The 20,079-nt window shown below is 40.2% G+C and overlaps 1 protein-coding gene across 9 annotated transcripts in view; it reads right to left on the minus strand.

Annotated features, from left to right (window-relative positions):
- Positions 1–20,079, minus strand: part of MYO3A (myosin IIIA) — a 127,873-nt gene that overhangs the window by 17,378 nt on the left and 90,416 nt on the right. For 5 of the 9 annotated variants that reach the window (XM_037385723.1, XM_037385718.1, XM_037385719.1 and 2 more), the window contains exons 22-33: positions 19,607–19,736; positions 19,319–19,489; positions 17,093–17,172; positions 16,921–16,962; positions 16,385–16,462; positions 14,180–14,385; positions 11,917–12,028; positions 9,511–9,673; positions 8,777–8,863; positions 5,632–5,755; positions 3,557–4,535; positions 2,734–2,872 (exon numbers count right to left, since the gene is read on the minus strand). In XM_037385723.1, the coding sequence (XP_037241620.1) occupies positions 2,734–2,872; positions 3,557–4,535; positions 5,632–5,755; positions 8,777–8,863; positions 9,511–9,673; positions 11,917–12,028; positions 14,180–14,385; positions 16,385–16,462; positions 16,921–16,962; positions 17,093–17,172; positions 19,319–19,489; positions 19,607–19,736 (2,311 nt within the window). The remainder of the gene's footprint in view (positions 1–2,733; positions 2,873–3,556; positions 4,536–5,631; positions 5,756–8,776; positions 8,864–9,510; positions 9,674–11,916; positions 12,029–14,179; positions 14,386–16,384; positions 16,463–16,920; positions 16,963–17,092; positions 17,173–19,318; positions 19,490–19,606; positions 19,737–20,079) is intronic. The other 4 variants (XM_037385725.1, XM_037385722.1, XM_037385721.1 and 1 more) reach the window with 3 other exon arrangements.

The raw sequence follows: 20,079 nt of genomic DNA on the forward strand, positions 1-20,079 counted from the left end.
GGGGGGGCACAGGGGGCTGGGAGGGGGCACAGCCGGGACAGCTGACCCCAGCTGACCGGAGGGACATTCCGTACCACATGGCATCATGCTCAGCATGTAAAGCTGGGGGAAGAAGGAGGAAGGGGGGGACATTCGGAGTGGTGGTGTTTGTCTGCTCAAGTAACTGTTACACGTGATGGAACCCAGCTTTCCTGGGGATGGCTGAGCACCTGCCTGCTGATGGAAAGTAATGAATGAATTCCTTGGTTTGCTTTGCTTGTGTGGCTTTTGCTGTACTTATTAAACTGTCTTTTTCTCAGACCATGAGTGTCTGATTTTTACTCTTTTGATTCTCTCCCCCATCCCACTGGTGGGTAGGGGGGGAAGTGAGCCAGTGGCTGTGTGGTGCTTACTTCCCAGCTGGGGTTAAACTACAACAATAAGCCATAGTGAAATGAGTATGCCTTGACTACAAAGTATGTTTTAATCTATATGAATCTGAGCATTCCGGACTCTTTCTGATGCTTCCTACTGTTTTACAGTTATGATTGCTATTGCTGACTTCCTTTTTACAAAAGCCAATAAGTCAAAATATCAAATAGTTAATTTTTGCACCCATAAGATAAAGAGAAGAAAAGCGTGAGCTTGTAATTAATCAGAATTTTCTTAAAGATTTTGCCTGATGCACAAAAGAGCTAAGTGCTGTCATGTCACACATGCAGACATTTGTCAGGAGAAAACAAAGAAAATAAATACTCCTTTTGTTAAGACCACACAACGTTAGCTTGTTCTTATTTCCATTTATTCATTAAAATGAGGCCAAAGACGTGGTCTCTTGTGCAACTCAACAACTGTTTCAGTGTTGTCTTAAAAAGCATTGTGACTTGGTTCAAAGAGATGTATGACATTTTTCGTGTCAATGTTCAAAAGGCTACAACTCAGCACTTTCACACACTTTGCCATTGGAAAACCTCTGCATTATGACACCACGGATTTTTGAAGCACTGGGACATTTTCAGAGATAAAGGGTAGCTAAGTGTCTGACTGATGACCACTCTACAGGGTTGCCTGCAGAGGTGGCTAATCCTGGCATCCTTTCGCCTCCTGCAATGCTACTTAAATTTATAGCAATGTGAAGGGTAGACTTCGTTGTGTTTTGCACATGGCATGAACATACTGGTACATTTTCACCTCGTTCACTTCTGTACGTAATGAGATCTTTAACTGATAAAACAGGGATTTGTGTATTCCCTTTCCCTCTATCTACCTCTCTTCTCTAGCTTCTGTAGGAAAATGTGTGAGAACCAAGAGTTACTTTCCAAAGCATGCATTTTTAGTTCTTTAGATTTATCTTGTCAAAATCAGCAACATTTGATAGAGAACTCTGTACATTGATGGCAATCAGAAACATTGCTCTGTCTTTAATGAAAGATCATGGCACTTAGATTTCCACTTCACATTTGTTTTCTCTTGCAGACTGGTCTTTGAAAGAGCCTGAACTATGTGAAGTATCTACCAGCAGCCAGTTTACAATTCAAGGTTTAGCTTTTGTAAACACCAAGCCCTCCTTTTAGCAGCTTGCCCATTTGAGAGGGCGGTATGGTGGGGGTGAAGTACTTTTAGGATCTCTTCAGTGTAGCCATGGGAACACAAGGAAGTTTCAGCATACGTGACAGCTGAATCCACAACATTATTGTGAAAATAGTACAACTAGCTCTGGGCAGCAAGGGACAGCCCTGCATCTGATCTCTGCTGTGCAGGAGCAAGCAGAAATCTTCCCCAGAGGCAGTGCAGTGGCATGAGCTGGCAAAATCCCACTGCAGAAATGGAGACCCACCCCGTCATCTGCCATGTTTATCCTCATTTTCCTCCACAACTGCAGCCCCAAGACACAGACTGAGGAAATCCCATGTTACATCTATTCCAAGTGAAGGGGCTTGAGCTGCTCAGTCAGCTCTTTGTGGACCTCTCCACGGGGCACAGATCTTCATGATCTATCTGCATGCTCTGAATTCCATATCTTCCACCTTTATTCTACCAGCATTCCTCCCCACTGCCACCTAACCTGCTCCAAGTGTGCCTGCATTTTAGGAGCCCCCACTGCCCACATTAACTGGAATATAAATAATTTTGGAGTATATATTCAGAGGTAATGTCCTCTTAAGTGTGCCAGTTAAATGCAGTCCAATTATTAATAAAACTTTATAATTTTAAGGACTTACCTATGAACATGGGTAGAAGTTTTAAATTTTTATAGCCTCAGTAGCTTTTGTGGCTAGCTAAAACTTTACTCAGCACATATGTGACAAACTTTAGTAAACTGTTTGACATAGTACCTAAAAAATTTTTGTTTTTAACACATAGTCCCGTATCTTACCAATAGCACACACAGTTCAGCAACATAGAAGTAAAAAAGAGCCAATGTGGAATTTTTACCAAATAAAAGTATTCCTAGAGATGCTATGTCTAGGTCTTACAATGATTCATTCACCAATCTTAAGCAGCACTGAAATGAAATACCAAGAAAAATGGTAAATAAATAAATTCCAACCAGGCTTGGATTTTTCTATGAAAACTATGTTCCAGACACGTACTGATCTGGGGTTTAGTGCAAAAATGTACAACCTGAATTATATGAAAAGCCAGAGCTAACTCTTACACTGTTCCCTGGCCTTTAAAAACATGACTAGGAGTCACTTCTTGACAGTCCTGTTTACAAATGAAAATTCTGCTAACAGTAAGGTTCAACATTACCTGGCTGACAAACATGAGAAGAAAGTTGGCCATTAGCTTGCTTATCTTTGGACAGCATCACGGGTCTCAGCTGATGTGACAGTATCATTTCATTCAATTTTTGCTGCAGTGCTAAGTAGTCTTCAGATAATTTTGATATCTAAAAAATATAACACAGGAGTTTACATTATTATAGAAGTATACACGTTCCAAAGTAATCGAAGGTAAAATAGTGGACTAGAGAATGAATTCAAAAGGTATTGCTCCACTGACTGCAGTGTAGACCCCTACCACATTTACCTCCCCATCTCCCTTAAAACAGAAGGAAAAAAAAGGGGGGGGAGGGGAGGAAGAAGGAAAAACCCCACACACCGGAAACTCCACACTGCAGCCCAGCCCTGGAGCTGCGTCATATTGGTTCACATGTGAGCAGACGGTACCTTGCTGATGCAAAATAGCTTCTACAGCTGTAGGCACACTTCTCTGCACATGTGAGTCTCTGACACAGCAACTTCTAGTTTTATTTACAGAGATATTTCATGAGGTTACTGAATTAAGGGTCTTGCCTGGCAAATGCACATTTCAACAAAGGCAAAGCTTCTGCATTTAACATAAACTAGGTTAAGACAACATAATTTTTGCCACTGCTCTTTGTCTTTCCCTCCTTCCTGAAAAGGGTATTTTCTCTTGCAGCCCAAAATATGCATTTTTGTAGAACACCCATTCCAAAATCTCAGTCTTGGAGAGTAAAACCTTGGTGCCGCTGAAGCCAGTGAAGTAACTTTGCCATCCCGTCACTGCTCAGAGTATTATGCTCAACATATGTGGCTTAGAAGCTTCTTACCTGCCGTGAAAAGGCTGCCAAATCACAAGCCTCTTTCTCCGAGTTTCCCTTCAGTGTCTTAGAGACTTCAGCTTCTGTACTGGTGCTTTCCCTATCTTTTCTTATTTGAGGATCATTATTCTGAACGCATACTGCTTCTGTTGGCTCCTTTATAGTTTTCTCTTGACTTCTGCAAGGCAGTTTCCCTTCTTTTCTGAGTTGTCCCCTCCTTCTATAACACCTGTAACTACTCTGTATAACCACTGCTGCCTTCTCTTTGTCTTCTGAACCTTGTTTTTCTGCTTCAACTTGCTTCCGTGAGCCTCTTAGTGACACCCTTCTTATAATTCCTTTACCTCCTCTAGGCATCACTGCTTCATGTTTCAGGTGGTTTCTTTCCACATCCCTTTCAGTCCTGGGCTGGACAACAGCAGATTTGTGATTCTGCCCATCTGCACTGAGTGTGTCTGGATTACCTTGCTCTTGCTTGGGCTTAGGTTCAGCTGTGACTTTGACTGAAGATTTGCTCAAAAACTCTTCCAAAGAGGTCTGTTCTTCACCTTCACCAAAACTTTCTGCTACAGGGTTCTGCTTCACAGAAGCTCCTTCTCCTTCAGCAGATGTCCTCTGTTGCTCCCGTACATTCCCTGTGTCACTGTACCCTGAGCACTCGTTGTCAGTAACAGCATCAGCTTCATCTTCAGTCTCCTCATTTGCTACTTCTTCCAGTGTATCATTTTGAGCTGGCTGCAGTTGCGCCTCAAGGAATTCCACAGCAGATAACTCTTCCTCTGCTATTTTTTCACACTGTTCCTTTATTTTTACATGGACTCTGTAGCTTCTGTAATGGCTCTGAACAATGACAGCTGCTTCTTCTTCATTTTTAGGAAGGGCACTCTTCACTCCAGCTGGACTCCCCTCATAATCTTGAAGTTCTTCATCCTTTTCCTTTTCGCTAATGGATGCTGCATTTTCAGTTTGTTCCTTACTAAGTAATTCCCTGAATGGAACAGAGTTTTGGGCAAAAATTATAGCTGAAGGAGATGAAGGATAGCAACAACTTTATAACTACCTTTGGTGATGTTTGTGTACTAAATGGCAATTTGATACATTGCAACATGGGAAAGATTTCGTGGGATTAAAGAAAACAAAACAATTTCTGTCTTTCTGATTATTATCATTATTTCTTAAAGTGAAAAGGGACATAATTTAAACTCTTCACAGAAAATTGCTAGGGGGAAAATTTAGGGTGCATGAGGGCTGATAAAGTAGTAAAGAATTAATTTAAATGCTAAAAAAAAAGAAGGCAGAAACACTTTAGCACCTCAAATATGTATAAATGCACAAAATCCTAAATGTATTCATGAAAGTAAACTGTCTCAAGACATACTAGGAATGAAAAAAAGAACAATGCTGGGCATACGTCCAGGTCACATTGAAAGGGCCTATTCCCTAAACTGTCTTTGTTACTATGAATAAAATTTCAGTGCCAGGTGAAATCTACCACCCTCTTCTTTCCCTCCGAAAGACTCTGCACTCCCTCACAGCTGTTTTCCACCTCTCTGGACTAGTCTCCACCTACCTAAATGCTATCACTGAAAAAACAACGGCGATGAGCAAAGCGCTACTAGCTCCATTTCAGAGACTGGGACTGCACATTGCAGAGAGATTTAGGATGTGATTCACCTCACCTAATTTCTAGCTGTTTGATTTGAGCAAGACATCCGGGTTCCCGCTGTTATCACCTATGCTTGTCTGAAACAGTGACTTGAGAACAGATCCTTGCACATGGCTATTGTCTCACCCTTGCCTGAGCATTTTTTTTATGATGAGCTAGTTCTAGAAAAAGACTCGTCTACAGATCACATTAACATTACAGGTAAGCACAATATTGTTGATCTTTCCCCTAAATATGCCTTTATTCTCTGGTCTTAAAAGTATGAGAAGATTGGCTACTGACATTAAAAATCTCCACATAAATGTACATTACCTTTGCATACATGTCTAGATTAATCCTAATTCACTTCACTTTTATCTTTTATCACTGTTCTTCAGTGACACATTTCAGTGACATAAGAGATAGAAAATACTACTACCTGCTCCTTTTGAAGATCATCCTCTCCTTATACCCCCTGTAGTGAGACTGAATTGTTATGGCTGCTTTGTTTCTTGTCTCAGTTAGTTCTTTTCTCTTCTTCCTGAGTAAGTACCCTCTGGCAACTGACACAAATTGTAATACAAAACAAGCTTAGGCAACAAGCAATGGGTGTCCCACACATTTCAGAGAGTCAAATGATAACAGCATTGAACAACAAATAAGGAAATACGGACAGGGGTGGTTATTATGATTACGTTTCATCTGGAATTATTCTGTCCCACAAAATTTTTTTTGAGATTTCAGAAAGCTGTACCCATTCTACATGAGGATGCATACAAGCTTTTTCTTTGTATTTTATTTGACTTAAGAAAATACAGGAAGATGCAGAATGAAGCAGAAGCATAGTGCTATATAAATGCCTCTGGAACACAGTGCTCGCAGCTTCGTGTACCTGCTCTGCCTGATTCAGGCAATTATTTGACTCAGTCTTTCATTTCCCTGGGAAATGCCTGATTATAAGGCTACAGAGATTACCAGGCTCTCTTCTGGCACAGGCGTGGAATTAGCTGAACATTCAATAGATAGAGAAAACTGGAAAATTTGATAGCTCAGCAGTTAGAGAATACTTAGCTCATGATCCTTTTTGCAAAGACTCATCCGTCAGAATGAAAAAGCTCAGCATGAAAGATGTGCTAAGCTCCACAGTAGTTGGGTGCAAGGGTAACTTGCTACTTGTGCTTTGTGGGAGGTAAAAGTTCAAGTTTCTGGTGTGAACAAGGATGAATAAGGACTTGGGTCTTCTGTAAGATGTGTAGGCACTGACTAGTGACTCGGGGCTTGATGCAGCTGCTGGCATCTAGGTATCTACTGCCATAGCAGAGGCATCTATGTAGAGCTGGCAGAAAGAGTCAGACAGACAGGACTTTCTGGAGAGAGAAAGCTGGGTATACCACATGAAATAAAGCTGTGGAGGCCAGCAAGATAACCTAGGGCATCTCAGATGACACTAGATACCAATATGGGGGCAAATGAGCTGTGCATTTGGTGGTTTTGAATAAAATAAATCAAACTATAGGCTCTGCTGACTGTAAGAGTTGTTTAGACACTTAGGTCAGTTGTAGACATCTACACTGAAGTGTCTTAATCAGAAATTGAATTGCATTCAGAAATGTTGCTTCAAAAATTCCTGAACTTGCAAATAATTTCCTAATGGGAACTGGCACAGTCTCCACAGTGCTTGATTTGGACAAGTCTGCAGTTCCAGGAATTCAGCACAAATCTGCTAATCCCTGGCAAATTAAAAAGAGCATAGCATTCTGTTAAACTCTTAATTCCAAATGCAATGCCGTGACTTGGGCGGTTTAGGTGATTTAAGGATTCAGGTGATTTAAATACCCTGAGGAGATGGTAGATACGGGAGCTCTTACTCCAGCTCTGCTGACAGTGGTTTGTATCAGAGGGAAAGGGTCAAGCTCACTTAAGAATGGGAAGGGAGCACAAGCAGTTTGTTCTAACACATTCACATAACTTGGTGCTAGGGTTTCTTTGCTTTAGTATACCCCTCATAATTTAGACAGCTTGGGATCCACTAGGTGCAGTGGTTCTGTGTAAGAAGCACTATATAAAAGGGACATAAATGACATCTTGATAATTAGATGCAAGGTAAAGGAACCCAAATACTTACTAGGAGTAGTACAACTGGTTTTTATACTGCAGTCTGACAGGGCCTTAGGAAAGTGCAAATTGTAAAGTACTTGGAACACTTGTAGAGTTTCTTGGACTTCTGAGCCAATCCTCATTTCATTTGCATACAAAAGCTACTCAACAGGAGTTATTTTGAAATAAATCAAGTTACAATGTCAATGGACATGCCAATATAAGCTAATTCTGGGCTTTTTAGACTTATTCTGGACCACCTCTGAAACTTCCCGAGAACTCAGTTAGGAGATAGTAACTGTCTAAGCTTTGTTTTCAAACTGAAAGAGGAATTTTGTATTGCTATAGAAATACACGGCAGGGGTGGGGTGGGAACCTGAGAGAGCTAAGTATAAATGGGCTTCTATTTTGTTCTGGCTTCTTGTAAACTGAAAGAAGTTGAAATGAAACTGCACACAGGACAAAGTGGACAAGAAGAAACATTGGGGAAATCAACAAATAAAGCAAAGTGGTAAATTCATACTTTTGCATTTGCTCAAAATCCTGATATAATTGACAACTTTCAGAGGTGTCATTATTTTTGGCACATCACTGGATTTTATTCTGGTTTTCATTTGTTTTCTACACTGATGAAGTTCTGCATCCAACTGCAGAACACGCTCATCAGTGCACACTAACATTGGCTCAGTGCAATTAACTGATCAGACAATGATTAAAACCAGCATTGGTGTTGGTATACACTCGTGAACGCATATCTGAGGTAGTTTAAATCTAGATTTGCCTGGGTACTGGCAGCACTACCTTATATTTGGGGTTGCTGCCTTTGCAATTACTGAAAGTGCTGCACAGATTTGTGCCAGCTGTTTTCAGACCTGTGCTTCTCTAGTTGTACTGCTGCTGCTTTCAGAGCTGCCCACACTACATCTGACTTGGGGACATCTCTGCAGGCACAGGGGAGACAGAAATATAGGGAGGAAAAAGGGTTGTCACATAATATACATCTGGGCCCAAGGTGATAATTGGTGCGGAAAAGAAGAAATATTTTGCTAGGCTGGATTGAGTGATGGCAAAAACCATGAGTGAAATTACAGGTTGTAGTCTTGTCAAACATAACTATTACTGATATGTAACAAATCCTATTCCTAGTAGAGCAGCATGCACACACATTATACGCAGTGTCATATGGGGCTTCAACAACAACGGCTGTAACACTTATATTGGATAAGGAGTGAAAAGGCTTTGCTATGGCATTTAACCAGCCCCCTTCACAGCTGTGCAAAGTACTTCTATGCCACTTTGAGCTACAGGTAATGCAATACACCGACCCATTTCAACCACTGCATATAGATACATAATAGATAAATTATACCTCAGAATATGTAAATGAGCATAGTCAATCAGTGTAGCTAGGTAATAGCAAAGAATCTGGATTAACATATTGTGTATGAATAGCACATTTGAAAGCCATGAAAGCAAACAGTCCTTACTTGCTTGAAATCTAGTAATATATTCTTCCACTTTTTTATTACGTTTTGCATTTGTGTATTCTTTACGAGCAACAAACCCCCTGTAAGCTGAAAAGAGATGTCAAAAATGAAATAATCCATTAGTTACACAAAAGGCTGTAAGAATAAAAAAAGTCTGGAAAGAATTACAGACCTCCATTGAAATATTCATAAATATTTTGCAGGCTTTATCTTTCAAAAAGCAAAAGCAAACAAGCACAAGTAAATCTACATAAAACCTACATCTTCCAGTGAGTACAGATATTGTGAAAGAAATGAATACAAAACATAAGAGAATCAGAATGTAAAATAAGATGAAGTTTGAATTGTATTAAAAATTTCAGTTGATGTCTCCATCAACAGTAATTGGTCTTATTACCCAGGACAGTTAATACATTTTATTTTCATTATTATATTATCTAACTTGTCAGAGCATGTCAGAATATTATTAATAACGGTATCATCTGTGCAATCATGTCCTTCCATTGTTAAAATTGCCTTTTAAATGTAACATTGATAAACATAACTTCGGTAAAGAGATTGTCATAACTGGTTAAAAGAAATTTTTCTTCATAAGAACAGTTATCACCAAGTAGAAGTTATTTTGTCATATGCAACAGCGGGAAAACAGCAAAATCCACACCCAGCATGCACATCCATCAACTGTACACATGCATTAGCTTTAAGCAAAATGTTAAATGTTTTAAAGCTATTACCTGACTGTATTTTAATAGCACTTTGTTCCCTTTGCTCCTTTATCTTTTTGTATCTTCTTGAACCCAGCCACCCTCTGACACAAGCTTGAATCAAAATAATCATGTCAACTGTCTCCTTCCGCATTAAATTTAGCTGCTCCACATGATAGTATTTGAGGAATACCTTAAAAAGAGGATGCAGACATGCAAAAGTTTTAGTTACCCTCCCAGGCCTTGTATTCACTCAATTCATTTAACATCAACAAGAGTTACACGTTGCTTTCAAATGATGAACAGACTCTTCAGATGTAGTACCTAAAGGGTCAATCTTATTAAATATAGCATTTTCACTGTTTGGGGTATTAGTTTACCTTACTCTCCCCTTCAACATATTTTGTCAGTCCCTGTTTATTCGTGCTTTCATGGGAGGATGTTTTAAAGTGCAAAAATTCAGTCTGTAACTGTAAATCTGTTTGCAAAACTATGAGGCTGACAGTTTTGCTAACCTCGCAAATCTGATGTGCGTTACATAAATGTGATGAAATCTGGAACCTTCAACCTCTCTGCTTCCCAATTTAAATCTAAGGCATTGTTTATTTACTGAATTGTTTTTATCAAGTGTGAAGCTGATATAACCCCTGAAAAACTAGTCCAGCACAAGGGATACAAATACCTTCCTGGTGTATATGACAATAAAATAAAATGTGTAGAAAGAGCTTGTGCAATTAAGACATTAATTATTCTTATTTTGCAGAATTCCCCTGATCTTTGATCACTAATTGGTACAGATACAGGTTAACCCTAATTAAAGTAAATGTAAGCTACAGATATGTGAGCTTCAGGCTGTTATTTGGAAAACACCACCAACAAAGAAGTAGTGTGCTGAAGAAGGGAAACAGCCATTGAAGCCACAAAGAAAGGAGCAGGACCAGGCATAGGCCCGGTAGTTTCTCCTTTCTGAACCCCTCCATCCCTACTGTGCGTATGTGATAACAGTACCTCGCTCACACCCTCCATCTCAAGGGGAATAAAGCCCAAAGATAAAAACTACCTATCGGCTAAGGGGGAGCACCCACCTGATGTTGTAACACCTCCATGCTGTGTCTAAACTGATAAAAAAGGCTTGCCTGTCAAAGTTATCCATACAAACTGCCTTCATGACTGTACAGGTATAAAATCTTAACTCAGAAAGTGCTCTGTGAAGCTCCCTCTCAGCTGGCCCGAGACCCCTTATCATCGTCACAGAGCGCTTCTCCTCCGAGCAGGTCGTGTGTCTATTTACTTTGTCCACTTACTATAATGGGTCGATCAACTTTGTAGTCTATTTCTTTACCTTTCTGTGTGTTGTTTATTATAATACTATCATAGGTGATCAACATATGATCACTACTTCCATTATATCAACAGGGACAGTGGTTTGCTTGTGAGCAGCGATTTATGGTGTTTTATTAATCACATTAATCACACAGTGAGTCCTAGTGTTTGGTTGCACCGCCCAGGTCTATAGCTGGTAAGTGGATTCCCCAGCCTGGGTAGCAGGTGGGAAGCCTGTTGAGTCACAACGAGATCTCACATCTCCAGATACGCTTCCTTTGGCTGCATGTTGTCTATTAGCCTCACTAAGACAGCAGAGGGAAATAAAGGTTGAGGAGGAGGTAACTTCATGGCTTCTGTCCCACCTATCCAGGAAGATGTCTCAGAAGAACAGTTTTCTTCTACACTGAGGTGATTTCAAATAGGTTGGGATCCATCTCTCTCTCTCTCCATCTCCTTCCTGGGCACTTCTGTTACGTTAACAAAGAGATGTGGTGCAGTACTTGTCTGATGCTGCTTTTCTCTGGCAGACCTCCTGAGATCTGTTAACTGGGGGAGGGTGTGTGAGTGGTGTGTCCCTCTGTGGCACACCGGGAAGACTACTGAACTAGAACCAAAAACAAGAGTATGGGAACAGGCATGTGTTTCTTTTACAATAATGGCTTCTCCCTACTTCACATATATGGGACCATCAGCTCCCTCTTCCCCCAGTGCTCAGCAAAGTGCCACAGAGGCTTCAGGCTGGAAAGCCAAACCATTTCCCTTTCCCTTTGTGAGTCTGATTGCTTTTGGGAAGCAGTATAACTTATTTTCCTTAAGAAAGCTTGGACTAAGCTCACTGGGATCCTTACGACTACATTTTTTGGAAGAAAATGCAAGCAGTGTTGTTGTCATGTTCTGCTTTGCACTGTGGCCTCACTAAAGCTGATCACAATTTTAACACTTTGCAGGGTCAGGATTTCAGCCAGATACCAGTACCCAGCAAACGGTGTGTTTTTTTTAAACCAATTTAGAATGAGAGGTACCCCAACCAAATGGGTGAGAAAACAAACTGCTTAATAAGTTAACATTGACATACTGCAATAATGCAGATACAGTATATTAAAGAATTACTTTAGTTTTTCCAAGAACCCAGTTGTCAAGGCGGGCTTTTTCCAAGATGGCAGCACAGGTTTCTGGGCTGACTGGAGGATCATCATTTGTTTTGTAACAGATGAGGTAATACCTAAAGACAAATATATGATTCGTTATTCCATTAATAGCAAGCAATAGATGCAAATACATTTAAACCATTTGTATAAATAATAAAAACAGATGCATGAAAGAAAATGTAACACTGAAAAAACCAAGACAGCATATGAAAGAAATCGCTTTGATTGATATGCAATGCTGAGAACTCAATCAAAAGTGGATGAGTGGCATATTGCACACCCTGGTGGGTTGTTTAATTCTATAGCAACACCAGAAGGCTTTTAAGAAGTGTGCCACCCAAGTAAAGTAGTGCACCAGCTCATTGCTGCTCTGGCTCTCTGCATTCCCTGGAAGTGATTTCAGTGGCAAAACAAAAATATTTTTAAAGCTTTTCTGCCTAAATTAACTTACTTCATATCTAGAAATGTCATGAAAATTTTGTATCTTATCTCATGTGCTAGCCCATCTACCCTTGAGGTAGTTAACATGATGTGAGATGCACCACATCTCTTGTTACCTCCTTGGATTCAGCTTTGCAGATCCTTTGGGAACATATACATGCTGTTATGACATATCATATGTAAGCACTTAATCTGGCAAATTCATTACTCAGAATTAATTTTGACTAGGAAAAGAGGTCAGGATGTTCACGCATAAAGATTACCCTGGTAATTACCAGCTCAGCTGCTGGGTAGGAAAGTTCTTGTGTGTTCCAGGACTTTCCAAAATGCTCTGTAACAAAGTGAACCATACCTATCTTGTGGTTTTTTAATTCAGGAAAATTACATGAATTATGTGTGCTTCCAGACAGTACATTCTGCTTTTTTCTTGTTAGTCAGCCTTTATACACAAAGCTTGGGTTGTACCAGCTTTAAATAACAGTAACAATTTCCTCATGGAATAATAAAAAAGAGACAATGTTGATTCCTGCCTTATCACCAATTTCTACAGCTTCTTTTTTCTTTTTTTTACTTCTTTTTACTACACAATGAATTGGCTTATGTTTATTCTAATAAAGTAATTTTGCCGTTATCCCAGGTCTGCCTGTAACTCTCAACTATTAAAAAGAAAAAAAAAATGACAAGGAGATAGATGCTTAATAAAAATCCCTTTTAGTTTGAGGGCCATATTCTCAGTGCCAGAGATCTGCACAGCCTCACTGCAGTCAGGGGCACTCTCTCTGGAGAGCTACCCCATTATGTTCACTGCTTTTTGCTCTTTTACCTGAATGGTAAAATATTATAAAAAGCAGTGACCAAAAGCCACAGCACATCTTGGTGCAGTGATAACTACCCTTTCCCATGATGAGCTCTTCCAAATCAGTAAGAGTCCCAGGATTCTTTCCAGAAACAGTGCTTTAAAAACATCACTTTGTCCTCCCTCTCTCTGCTTGTTCACCTGCAACAGTCTGCTGCTAGCTCTCTGTTTCTAGTGCACTGTTACTTTTAAGTGCTGCTGTTTGAATGGGTGCTGCTTGCTTCTTCCCAGTTTTGATATCCATTTCACAGATCTCAGTTCTGATTGAGGCAAATACTCAGGTTCTTTATTTGTAAGAGAGAAGCACAGATTAAGTGCTAAGGATTAATTTTTTGGGGCGGAGGAAGAAGAAATGAAGGAATTAAAAAATCATAGTAAGTTCATTACTCTTCTTCTTAACAAGTGACTAATATTTAGAAATTACATTTTAAACAAAAATATGCACTTAATGAACTTCTCAGCCCTAGATTAGCCATACCACATTATCATCCACCTTGCAGAAGCAGATGCTTCACAATGCTGAATGTCAGGAGCTAGAGAAACTGTTGTGCTCCTTGGATGCTATTGCTCCAAATTCTTGGCTTTAATTTGAAGCATTACATTTCTAAACCTCAAATCTTTGAGGAAAACTTGCAGATTATAAGCAAGACAATTTTTACCAAAACACGCAGGGAGCCTGCAACAGTCACCCTGTTGATGAGATGCATCATTCCGCACCTGGGAGATGAGGTGCATCATCTCCCCCCACCAATCCAAAACAGGTCACTAATCCTGTGCCTGAACTACTGTCATCCAGTCTGTAATCTTCTTTGTCACAGCAAATGGCTTTGCATTTTTTCTTTAAAGACTATGCCAAAGACACTGCTGATGCTTAGCAAACACGGCAGTAATGATAGGAGAGAAAAAGGCTTCTGCACATTAATGTTACCGTTTTATGAAGTTAGCAAACAGTATTCGGTGTGAATAACCCTGTCTTCGAATTCTTGCTGTCTCCAGAATTCCTGTGTAACGCAGCTGAACCAACACTTTTTCTTTATCAAACTTGTTTGCCTGGCGGTCGTTGTTTGGCTTGATGCACCTGACAAAATGAGGCTGGCCGACGACCATTTTGGATAACAAATCCATCAGAGAATACTGCAAGAAAGTAACAAGATGTCTGCCACCGGGATATTCATAAAACTTGTATATAGGCCCATGTGTAGCTAAAATTTTATTCCACATGATCAGAATCATGTCCAAACCCATTTACGTTTCAGTAAGCTGGTACTTTAAGGGTACAATTCTAGCTTTGATAAGATCTTTAAGTTACTAGCATATACTACTTGAGAGAAACACTGATTCCAAATGGATGTACTAAATTTTACCCAGAACATTCTCACAAACTGCCATAATATCTCACATACAACAGAAACTTGCCTTACACTTGTTAGCTTCTCCTGGAGCGTTGTTAGGTAATTACAACCCACTTCTTTTTCCTTTTGTCACCTACTTGAAATCCTTATTCACCCAGAAAGTAAATCATCCATGTACAGATGGGAAGTGGAAGTGCACAGCAAGCCAGTAAATATTGTCATCCCTTCATTAGACTGGAGGTAATTAAGGCCACCCCAGAAGAGGGGCTGTTTAGACTGCTCTGACCTAGCATGTGCCATTCATTGTATAGGCTGATGGTGATACTACAGCTGCCCTGCCAAGAGGAAATTTTGAGGACGGCAAAACTACAAGTACACAAAATCACAATTCCAAAGTTGCATGTCTCCACCTCACCAAGGTACCAGGCTAGCAGAGAAGATGAAGTTTGTAGCTCCCCACGCTGAGTCACCTCATCTGGCTGTAAACAACCTTGACTGGTGTTTTGTAAAATTGCTTCACGGGAGGATCTTATTAAAACACAAATGAAGGGGCTCATTCCTCAAGATTCAACCTGATGCAACAGAAAGAGGCATCCACGAGGTAATGCAGTTCAGCAGTAAGCTGGATGCATGAAACTAGTGTAGGACATCAAGAGCCATATGTTTCCTATTAAAATGTGCAATTCCATTCTGGACAGACGCTGCACCATGCAGCAAAGTGCTTAATTAGCTTCATCACTAGTGTGCCAACAGAACACAAACAAGTAGGACACACTAATGGATAATTTTTTTTTCCACTCAGTCTGAGGTGGCAGATGCTTTTCGCAATCACCCATAGAATTCCGTGTATGAGTAAACCACTGGGGCTGAAGCTGAATCTTCCTTTAAGAGCATTAGCTAGCATGATCTGAGCAGGGATTTCCACTACAGAAAATAATAAGAGAGAAGTGTAAATATAATTAATTCATTTGCAGCCTCTGATGCTAGATGTGTTGGTAATGTAGCACAGACACTAGGTTTGAAAGAGATTCAATAAAGTTTTCCAGCTAGAACTTTAAAACACCATGCAGCTTTGGACCACCATGATACCTAGGCTGAAATTATGCTTCACAGTCCACAAAGCTGTGCAATTGTTTTTACTACACTTTCTTCTTACTGTTCTCTGTCATAGATGTAAATAAACTCTTACAGGTCACGAACATCACCTCAGCCATCTTTATGTTTCTTCTGGGAGAGATGACTAAGAGCTGGAAATTCAGAGCTGAGCCCAGGTCAACCAACCCTGTGCACCACTTTGGAGGACAGAATACTCTCCACAGCTATTTTCTATTGCAAGACCAGCAGCACACCCAGTGCTTGGGGAGGTCAAGAGCACTGCTGAAGGAGCTACAAGGATGGACTCAGGACAGCCTCTGAGCAGTGACCATCAAGATCTTTCTCGGGAGCTCCTGCTTCAAATTAACTTTCCCCTCTTGCTTCTTAAACTCTTAAAAGAAATGCTGTATCACTAATGTCCAGGCTCCCTTTGTATCCCTTGGTGGAAGAATAGGCAAGTGAAAAATCAATGTTGATCATCATGTATCACCATGACAGAAATGTAGCTGTGTAATGAGGTACAATTGAAGATGAACATCACAATCTCCTCTGCTACACCATAAATACAGTCCACAAACTCTAAATGGATCACTGTTGACTCTAACTCAACAGGCATATTTCAAAAGGTGAAAGAATAAACATTCATTCTACTCTAGAAAAATGTATTAAAAGATCTGATATCTTACTCTAAAATAAGAAGCGACTGTTTGTGTTTTCATGCTGGTTGTCTCTCTCGGGTGATGTCCAGTATCTCCTGCTTCATTCTATAAAGATGAAGAAAGGAAATGACACTCTTTATCTCTGTTGAGCCTGTAGCACACTTTCCAATGCCACAATAAAGCAACCCTCAGAGATCATAATTAATTAAAAAGAAAAAAAAAAGTATTCTAAATAGAAAAGGTTACAGCATGATCACTAGCACAAATCAGTTACACCAGTACATTACATTACTTTGCTACACAATACACAAACATTCACACACAGAGGACACAATTTGACAATGCAGCATCTAAATAACTGCCACAAATAACCTGACAGTGTCTGAGGTCCTGTCTGTTATTTCATCACCACTGTTATTTTGGTAGTTCTCTAAGGAACTTGACTATACTCCACACCAATATTTTAACTTCTTTTTTTGCTACAATGCAGTTAGGAAACATTTTCTTCCCCCTACAGTTGTTATAAAACTATAGCCAGAAAGAAGGGAAATGTTAGGTTTTACCTCACGGAAGGAATATGAATTGCACAACACAAAGATATCCAGCTAAACAGAAAAGAAAATAGGAGAGGGAGAAAAACCAAGGAAGGGGTTACTTGCTTACTTTTAGTACCAATAACAGTATTGCCTTTTTAGTTTAAGGTTCAGTGCAGAACCATGAAATCAGTTTTCTTACCTTTGTATGACTGATTGATTTCTGGGGGGTCCACATCTGGTAACTGATTGTAGTTTTGCTTTTAGTGTGTGCCAGGTTACCTATGGGAAAATGAAAGAAAGCAACCTACCAAGATGCTTACATCTCATCTAAACTAAAAACTATGCTGAACCACCTTATTCATGCCCCCAGTGCAACCACATGGTTCTTTCTAAAGGTCGTTGACTTTTTCGGAGTATGTCCTCGTTTCCCCTTTCACCCTTGGGTTGGAACAAGCTCTGAAGAAGATGAAGATGGAACATGGGCTGAATTTTCCTCCTTCAGCACTTACGTCATCTACTAGAGCCAAAAAATAAACAGACTGCTGCAGAAGGTAAGAAGATACATCTGAGAGCTTCCATGTGGTTTTACCCTAAGGATGTTATTGTACTATTCTAGTTCTAAGGCTACATATATATTAGTTAAAAAATAAAATAACACTCGTACCCTTCTCCGGCCCTAAGGGCAAGTGACATTGCATGACTCCAATCCACACAGCTACACTCTATACTTCACTGCTCTTTTAACTTCCTGGTAAAAATAAGGTTGTATCTTTCCATAGAGCTTGTTGGAAACTATCGTTGGCCTGTGCTTTCTCTTCAAGTGTGCCTGGGTATTTCTGGGAGACTGCTAGCTGACATGGTCCAAACTTGTCCCAGGGAGGCGTGCTAACAATTAATCAGAATGAGCAATCCCGTGGGAGTGTTTCAGCTACTGTTCACTGGCCCTGTTTGTTTTACTAGCACAGTTATAGTCTTAAGACTCTAACCTTGGAGTTCTTATTCAAGTAATACCTTTATTATGATGACTTGAAGGGCTAGGTGCATTGCAGTGGTTTACACAGACATGAGTCTTCTAAAGGAATAATGAAAGTTCTGCTGAGCTTTCCACCATGTCACTCTATGTTGATAAACACCACCCACTGCTGCATGCTGCCATTGCTTCTGCTAATAACACCTCTGAAATCTCACTCTTCACTGGGAGAGCCTGTAATCTCTCTGTGCTCAGCTACTACCGGTAAGAGGTGGATAACAGTTGGATAAACAGCTGCAAATATTTGGCATGCTAAGTTAATGCGTCATGTATTTCGTGATGATATCAAGTACTAAACCTCTCTTGGGCTTAGCTGAGTATTACAGGGTGGGAAGGAAAGAGACAGGATTACTCACATCTAACTTTAGCTATCTGAAAGCGGGGTGTCTACAAGATCCCCGCTGTATTCAGTGAGAGTGCCACCTTCAGAGGAGATTCATCCCATCCTATGAGAAACACCTGAGACAGGCAAGATGGGTTGGACTCTGGGTAAACCTCTACATTCCCACTGTTTCTAGATTAGTAACTTAGATCAGAAATCTAATTTTTAATTGAGTATAGCTGGATGGTTTGGGTCAGTTTTGAAAGGCTACACACACTGTTTCATAACATTTAACAAAGAGACTAAAACAACCTTCAAAATTATCTTGCAAAACATTACATAAGACTTGGGATCTGTTCTTGGGACCATCTGGGCCCTAAGTTTGGCTCTACAGAAATTATAGTTTACTATCTTAGCAGATATCAACAAGTCAAAAAGCTCAGGCAAGGACACTGAACTCAGTGTTTTCCTAGGAACACTGGAAAACAGACCTTCAAAACCAAATCTTGCATTCCACCAGCAAAGCTCCCTTTGGGAAGAAAAAGGTTACCAAAACCTTAGTTTCTGTAAGCTATGATAACATTTTAGAGAAATTTCCATTAGGCTCTTCCAATTTAGCTTTGCTGTTTTACTACAATTATATCTCCCATGTAGTTGTACAAGAAAGCAATGTAAAGTACTGATTGTATGGCATCAATGCCATCACACAGGGAGTAATACAACACAATAGCAAACCGGTTGTTAAGACTTACCCATCATCCTAAAATGTCAGGTAGGACACTGTGCAAGGACCTGGTTCAACTAAGGTGCAACTCAGGAGTAATTTCTGTAGAGCCAGTCATAGTCCTCCACCCCGACTTATGAACTCCCCAAGGAAGTGCTCACTACTAGGACCCCATCAGTTACCTATCGTAAAGGACTAAAAGACTGGGGAAACAGAGGAGTGTCTCCTCACTCTTTGCAGCAGATGTTAGGAGCCCCAACCTTGGTTCTCTACTACTTCAAAGAAAAATTGCACTGAGACAAAACAGGCAATTTATATATGCCCTGTCCAAGAAAGGCTGGTGACTTACCTGATCCTTTCTGTTCAGTCCTCAACTCAAGGGATGCACTCCACTCCCTGTCTTGCTCCCCTACCCTGAAGAGAGGACCCTGAAAGAAGCCTCTACCAATTCCTTGGCACTTGACCAGACCAATCCCTCCCCTGCAGCTTGAGATGGTTGGGGCTCCATTCTGTATAGATTCTAGGGTTGGAAAGTTAAGCCACAAAGTGTATAACGTCATCAACAAGTGGTCATATGAAACCTAGCAGTGGTCATCATGAAGGCTAGAGAAGAATAAGATTACCACAATAACAATACCTGTTTTTGTAAGAGGATGGGTTACCAACTGTCGTGTCAGATTGTTTTCAGATGATCGCAGTAGCAGCACAATATCAGCTGGCAGAGTATCTCTGTTTTTGGCTAGGAATCCACTTGCGTTATATAGAACCTGTTTAAAAAGTGCATTTATGCATCTTCTGAGCTTTTGAAAAGTAATTGTAGATTTAAGCACTCTGGCATGTGGCTTCTGATATATCAAGATACACAAATAGTTTTTCAGCCATCAGGCTCGCTCTTGCTGACAGTCTTTTGATCACTGAAAGTTCTAACTTTTCAATACTGAGAACCATTATGATGCAGATCACTGAAAGCAAATCCATCATTCCAAAGTAGCTTGAAGCATTTATTTTCCCTAATGCAGTTGTGTTAATATTAGTTTTAGCTAGTGTGGATTTATCACTAGGACAAGTGTATTGCAGTCCTCCTTTATGCCAGTACATGTAAATGCCCAA

The sequence above is a fragment of the Falco rusticolus genome, chromosome 4 (genome assembly GCF_015220075.1).
Source record: "Falco rusticolus isolate bFalRus1 chromosome 4, bFalRus1.pri, whole genome shotgun sequence".
In the NCBI taxonomy this organism is placed as follows: Eukaryota; Metazoa; Chordata; class Aves; order Falconiformes; family Falconidae; genus Falco; species Falco rusticolus.